The 7,333-nt window shown below is 43.5% G+C and overlaps 1 protein-coding gene across 1 annotated transcript; it reads left to right on the forward strand.

The window, feature by feature from the left end:
• Positions 1-630: 630 nt before the first annotated feature.
• Positions 631-6,730, forward strand: LOC307130829 (uncharacterized protein). The gene is made up of 2 exons (XM_079824052.1): positions 631-1,893; positions 6,623-6,730. Exon 1 carries the CDS (start codon positions 952-954, stop codon positions 1,888-1,890), a length of 939 nt encoding a protein of 312 aa, XP_079680178.1. The 5' UTR covers positions 631-951; the 3' UTR covers positions 1,891-1,893; positions 6,623-6,730.
• Positions 6,731-7,333: the final 603 nt, after the last annotated feature.

Raw genomic sequence — 7,333 nt, forward strand, 5'->3', positions numbered from 1 at the left:
TTTGATAAATACAGATTTTCTTGTACTTAGGCACATTATAAATTTCAATCGTAGGATGAAATGTAGAACCTTTTCTATGCACTGTTGATAAGCGAGGGCCCAGGACTGTAAAATAAAGTTCTACCCAAAGTTTTGTTACAAGGGTAACTATACATGCACTTACGTGTACTTACAGTGTACTTACCAAAGAAACGACTGGTTAATATAAGGTAACTACATGGGTTAAGATTAGGTTTAGGGGTAGGTTCAGGTTTAGTACCTACTCTAAGTACAACCCCAAATCAGAAAAAGTTGGGACAGTATGGAAAACGCAAATTTAAAAAAAAGAGAAGTGATTTCTAAATTTACTTTGACTTGTATTTCATTGCAGACAATATGAACACAAAATATTTCATGTTTTGTCTGGTCAACTTCATGTCATTTGTAAATATGCATCCTTTCCTGTCATTCAGACCTGCAACACATTTCAAACAGGAGCAATTTAGGGCTAGTAATGAGGTAAAATGGTTAAATAATGATGTGATTTGAAACAGGTGATGTCAACAGGTGAATGTTCAGGTTCATTGTCAAGATTGGTTCATTGGTGCAGAGTGTGCAGAAACGGACGGCGCATGCGCGGGTTGTGAGCGCGTTGTTTGTGTTTGAGCTCCGTCAAATTGATTCATAAATCCTTGATTTTCTTCTTAATACTCGCTTACAAACGAATACTTTCTATTATTTACAGCGTGTGAACATATCTCCGATACGATTCTCTATAAAAAACAATCGGATTGCTTTGATATCGCTACTTATATCCGAACTTCCGCTACTAGCCGTAGCCCGCTAGCCTTGCACGCGTGGTAACTTGTTTACACCGGTAGCCCGCTAGCCTTGCACGCGTGGTAACTTGTTTAACGTTACACCCGGTAAACACTGATAGCTACAATTCGCCATCGTAGCACTTCTGCTACAATGGCGAATAACTCGGATGTGTGTCTAATGTTACCTTTGAGTGCAGGTGAGGACACGTTCGAGCTGCATTCGGTGCAGTTGGAGTTGGAGTCGTTGGCGAGTCAGATTCGCGGCCTTCTAGACAGACAAGCTGTGCTGAGAGAGCGGCGAACGGCGCTTGAAACATCACGCGCCGATGCGCACAAGTCAGTGGATACTAACATTTTGACTCCGACCTCGTCTACTCCGCGTGTTTCTCTGCACAGGACCCAAGCACCCAGGACGCGATCATCATCCCTGGTTTCGTTCACTCCGGCACCGACACAGCGCCATGGACCCTGGGTGTTTCCACAGCGGAAGACGCGAGCCAGGACCAGAGCGAGGACCTCTCCGCCCCTCCCGGTCTTCGAGATCTCCACCCGGAACCGCTTCTCCCCTCTTCGCGAGACGGAACGCGACGCTGTGGTCATCGGTACTTCCATCGTCCGGCATGTCCACGCTACCTCAGGTAAAGGCAAGGTTATCACTCACTGCTTTCCTGGTGCTCGAGTTCTCGATGTCGCTGCGCAGGTTCCCGAGATCCTGAACGGTGACGAGCGCATCGGAGCTGTCGTGCTGCACGCGGGGACGAACGACACCAGGCTGCGACAGACGGAGGTTCTGAAGAGGGACTACAGGAGCCTGATCGAGACGGTGCGCAGAACATCGCCTGAAGCAGCGATCATCGTGTCCGGACCGCTTCCCACGTACCGACTAGGACATGAAAAGTTCAGTAGATTATTTGCTCTAAATGAATGGTTAATGTCATGGTGTAATGAACAGAAGCTGCTCTTTGTAAATAATTGGAATCTGTTTTGGGAGCGACCTAGGCTCTTCCGTCCTGATGGCCTTCACCCCAGCAGAATCGGAGCGGCTCTTCTGTCGGACAACATCTCCAGAGCACTGCACACCATCATATGACTAGTAAGTCAAAGTCCAAATAACAGTATTTGCTGTCCTAACTTAATTGACATAAGTACCAATGTAGAACATTATATAGAAACTGTGTCTGAACATAACTGTGTAGAACATTATATAGAAACTGTGTCTATTCCTCGTTTAGTGAGGTCAAACATTACATCTACTGTAAGATCTAGGAAAAATCTAATTGTGATTAAACCAGAAAATCTCAATATTAGTGAACAAAACCAATTTTGTACTAACTTAATTGACATAAGTACCAATGTAGAACATTATATAGAAACTGTGTCTATTCCTCGTTTAGTGAGGTCAAACATTAAATCTACTGTAGGATCTAGGAAAAATCTAATTGTGATTAAACCAGAAAATCTCAATATTAGTGAACAAAAACAATTTCTAAAACTAGGTCTTCTAAACATTAGATCGCTCACACCTAAGGCGGTTATTGTAAATGAAATGGTCACAGATAATAGTTTCGATGTACTTTGCCTTACTGAAACCTGGCTTAAGCCAAATGATTATTTCGGTCTAAATGAGTCTACTCCGCCAGGATACTGTTATAAGCATGAGCCCCGTCTGATTGGTCGTGGCGGCGGTGTTGCAACAATATATAGAGATATTCTTAATGTTACCCAGAAAACAGGTCACAGGTTTAATTCATTTGAAGTACTAGTGCTAAATGTCACGCTATTAGATGTAAGAAAGAAATCTGTATTATCTCTAGCCTTAGCTACTGTATATAGACCTCCAGGGCCCTATGCTGCTTTCCTAAAAGAGTTTGCAGACTTTCTCTCAGATCTATTGGTCAACGTCGATAAAGCATTAATTGTTGGAGATTTTAACATACACGTAGATAACACAAATGACGCGTTAGGGGCTGCGTTTACAGATCTATTAAATTCCTTTGGGGTCAAGCAAAACGTCACTGGTCCCACTCATCGTCTTAATCACACACTAGATTTAATTATATCACATGGAACCAACCCAACCGATATAGATATTATACCACAAAGTGATGATGTCACTGACCATTACATGGTAACTTGCATACTGCGTACTGCTGAAATCTGTCATGTTGCGCCACGTTATCGACCAGGCAGAACAATCCTTCCAACCACTATAGATAGATTCTCAAATACCTTACCTGATCTGGCTCAGCTGCTAAGTGAACCCAAACAAACAGATGAACTAGAGGAAATGACTAGCAGTATGAGCACCATTTTCTCTAGTACATTAGAAATTGTAGCACCAATTAGATTAAAAAAGGTTAGAGAGAAAACTAAAGCACCATGGTACAACAGTGCTACACATGTTATCAAGAGAGAAACTCGTAACTTAGAGCGTAAATGGAAACATACTAATTTAGAGGTCTTTAGAATCGCATGGAAAGAAAGTATGTCACGTTATAAAAAGGCCCTAAAAGCAGCCAGGGCTGAGCATCTCCGCAAACTAATAGAAAATAACCAAAATAACCCAAGGTTTTTATTTAACACTGTGGCTAGACTAACAAATAAACAAGCATCGCCTGAACAAAATATTCCGTTACAGTTTAGTAGTAATGATTTTATGAACTTCTTCGCTGACAAAATAGAAAGCATCAGAAACAAAATTGTAAATGTACAATCATTAATGATGTCTTATGATTCAACCGCAATTATCGCCCCTCAAGAACTACTACACCGCTTTACAACCATAGGACAGGAAGAGCTAAATAAACTTATCATTGCATCTAAACCAACAACATGTTTATTAGATCCAATACCCACTAAACTACTGAAAGAGTTGTTACCTGTAGTGGAAGAGCCTCTTCTCAATATTATTAACTCGTCTTTATCTTTAGGTCATGTTCCAAGAATATTCAAGTTGGCAGTCATAAAGCCTCTCATTAAGAAGCCACAATTAGATCATAATAACCTAGCAAATTACAGACCAATATCAAATCTTCCATTCATGTCTAAAATACTAGAAAAAGTTGTGTCCGCTCAATTGTGCTCTTTCTTGCAAGAAAATGATATCTATGAAAAATTTCAATCAGGATTCAGGCAGCATCATAGCACAGAAACTGCACTCGTTAAAATCACAAATGATTTACTTCTAGCTTCTGACCAAGGCTGTATCTCAATACTAGTTCTACTTGATCTTAGTGCTGCGTTCGATACTATAGATCATAAAATACTATTAGATCGACTTCAAAATTACACTGGTGTTCAGGGACAGGCATTAAACTGGTTTAGATCGTATTTATCAGACCGCTACCATTTTGTCTGTCTAAATGGGGAAAAATCAAAGATAACATCAGTAGACTATGGGGTGCCGCAAGGATCCGTGCTAGGCCCTCTGCTATTCTCTATATATATGCTGCCACTTGGTAATATTATAAGAAAACATGGAATTAATTTCCACTGTTATGCTGATGACACTCAATTATATATTTCATCACGACCAGATCCATCCATCCATCCATCCATCTTCTTCCGCTTATCCGGGGCCGGGTCGCGGGGGCAGCAGTCTAAGCAGAGATGCCCAGACTTCCCTCTCCCTAGACACTTCCTCTAGCTCTTCCGGGGGGACACCGAGGCGTTCCAAGGCCAGCCGGGAGACATAGTCCCTCCAGCGTGTCCTTGGTCTTCCCCGGGGCCTCCTCCCGGTTGGACATGCCCGAAACACCTTCCCGGGAAGGCGTTCAGGAGGCATCCGGAACAGATGCCCGAGCCACCTCAGCTGACCCCTCTCGATGTGGAGGAGCAGCGGCTCTACTCCGAGTTCCTCCCGAGTGACTGAGCTTCTCACCCTATCTCTAAGGGAGCGCCCAGCCACCCTGCGGAGAAAGCTCATTTCGGCCGCCTGTATCCGGGACCTTGTCCTTTCGGTCATGACCCAAAGCTCATGACCATAGGTGAGAGTAGGAACGTAGATTGACCGGTAAATCGAGAGCTTCGCCTTACGGCTTAGCTCTTTCTTCACCACGACAGACCGGTACATCGACCGCATTACTGCAGAAGCTGCACCGATCCGTCTGTCAATCTCCCGTTCCATCCTCCCCTCACTCGTGAACAAGACCCCTAGATACTTAAACTCCTCCACTTGGGGCAGGAACTCTCCACCAACCTGGAGTGGGCAAGCCACCCTTTTCCGACTGAGGACCATGGCCTCGGATTTGGAGGTGCTGATCCCCATCCCAGCCGCTTCACACTCGGCTGCAAACCGTCCCAATGCATGCTGAAGGTCCTGGTTAGAAGGGGCCAACACGACAACGTCATCCGCAAAGAGCAGAGACGAAACCGTGTGGTCCCCAAACCTGACACCCTCCGGCCCTTGGCTGCGCCTAGAAATTCTGTCCATAAAAATTATGAACAGAACCGGCGACAAAGGGCAGCCCTGCCGGAGTCCAACATGCACCGGGAACAAGTCTGACTTACTGCCGGCAATGCGGACCAAACTCCTGCTTCGGTCATACAGGGACCGGACAGCCCTCAGTAAAGGACCCCGGACCCCATATTCCCCCAGCACCCTCCACAGGACGCCGCGAGGGACACAGTCGAATGCCTTCTCCAAATCCACAAAACAAATGTGGACTGGTTGGGCAAACTCCCATGAACCCTCCAGCACCCTGTAGAGGGTATAGAGCTGGTCCAGTGTTCCGCGACCAGGACGAAAACCACACTGTTCCTCCTGAATCCGAGGTTCCACTATCGGCCGGATTCTCCTCTCCAGTACCCTGGCATAGACTTTCCCGGGGAGGCTGAGAAGTGTGATCCCCCTATAGTTGGAACACACCCTCCGGTCCCCCTTCTTAAAAAGAGGGACCACCACCCCGGTATGAAAACGCTAAATTATCTAAACTGACAGCGTGTGTTGATGATATTAAACACTGGATGACGTGTAATTTTCTGCTATTAAATTCAGATAAAACGGAGGTGTTACTTATTGGTCCAAAAAATTGCCCACAAAACCTCTCACAATACAACTTTAACTTGGAAGGATGTCCTGTCGCTTTATCCACTACAGTAAGAGACCTGGGTGTTATATTAGACCGCAACTTATCTTTCGAAAGTCATATTTCATATGTTACAAAAACGGCATTTTTCCACCTTAGAAACATTGCCAAGCTACGTAACATGCTATCTATTTCTGATGCAGAAAAGTTAGTTCATGCATTCATGACCTCGAGACTAGATTACTGTAATGCTTTATTAGCTGGTTGTCCTGCATCATCGATAAACAAACTGCAGTTAGTCCAAAACGCAGCTGCTAGAGTGCTTACTAGGTCAAGAAAATATGATCATATAACACCAATTTTATCATCTCTACACTGGTTACCTATTAAGTTCCGTATCAATTACAAAGTATTGCTACTGACCTATAAAGCCCTAAATGGGTTAGCTCCAGTGTATTTAACTGATCTTTTATCGCCCTACAATCCATCGCGCTCTTTAAGATCACTAAACTCAAGGCTTCTGGTCATTCCTAGGATATCTAAGTCCACTAAAGGAGGGAGGGCTTTTTCACATTTAGCTCCTAAACTCTGGAATAGTCTTCCGGATATTGTTCGAGGTTCAGACACGCTGTCCCAGTTTAAAACTAGATTAAAGACGCATCTCTTTAGCCAAGCATTCACATTATAATTAAGTTTTATACTACAGTTAAATCGCACCAACAGCATTAATATTCTGAACAGCAGCTATGCTAATTATTTCCCATCTGCTTTTCTGTTGTTATCTCGGGACACTAGTCCCGAGGTAACTAGTTCGTCAGCTCCAGTTTGTATCCAGCCTCTGATGGAGACTTCAGATGCCCCGACACCTGTGATGAGACGACTCGACGCCTGTGAAGAGACGACTCAACGCCAGCGTTGTTATGGCCTAAAATAATACATGATTGATTAACTTATCCTAACATTTTTTCTTTAACATTCTCTTTTCTAACATTTTTCAATGTACATTTATGAAATGCACTTTCTGTGAAGCTGCTTTGAAACAATGTGTATTGTGAAAAGCGCTATACAAATAAATTTGAATTGAATTGAATTGAATTGTAAGTATGATTTGGTACAAAAGCAGCATCCAAGAAAGGTCTAATCCTGTAGGAGCAAAGATGGGCCGAGGATCGCCAGTTTGCCAACAAATACGTGAGAAAATTATTGAAATGTTTAAAAACAATGTTCCTCAAAGAAAGATAGGAAGAGATTTGAATATTTCACATTCAACAGTGCATAACATAATTAAAAGATTCAAGGAATCTGGAGGAATTTCAGTGCGTAAAGGACAAGGGCGCAAGCCTAAGCTGAACAACCGTGATCTCCGATCCCTCTGGCGGCACTGCATCAAGAATCGTCATTCATCTATAAGCGATATCACCACATGGGCTCAGGACTACTTAGGCAAACCTTTGTCAAGTACCACAATACGTAGTTACATCCACAAATGCCAGTTAAAACTGTACT

This window comes from Gobio gobio (assembly GCF_949357685.1).
Source record: "Gobio gobio genome assembly, chromosome: 8".
Lineage (NCBI taxonomy): Eukaryota > Metazoa > Chordata > Actinopteri > Cypriniformes > Gobionidae > Gobio > Gobio gobio.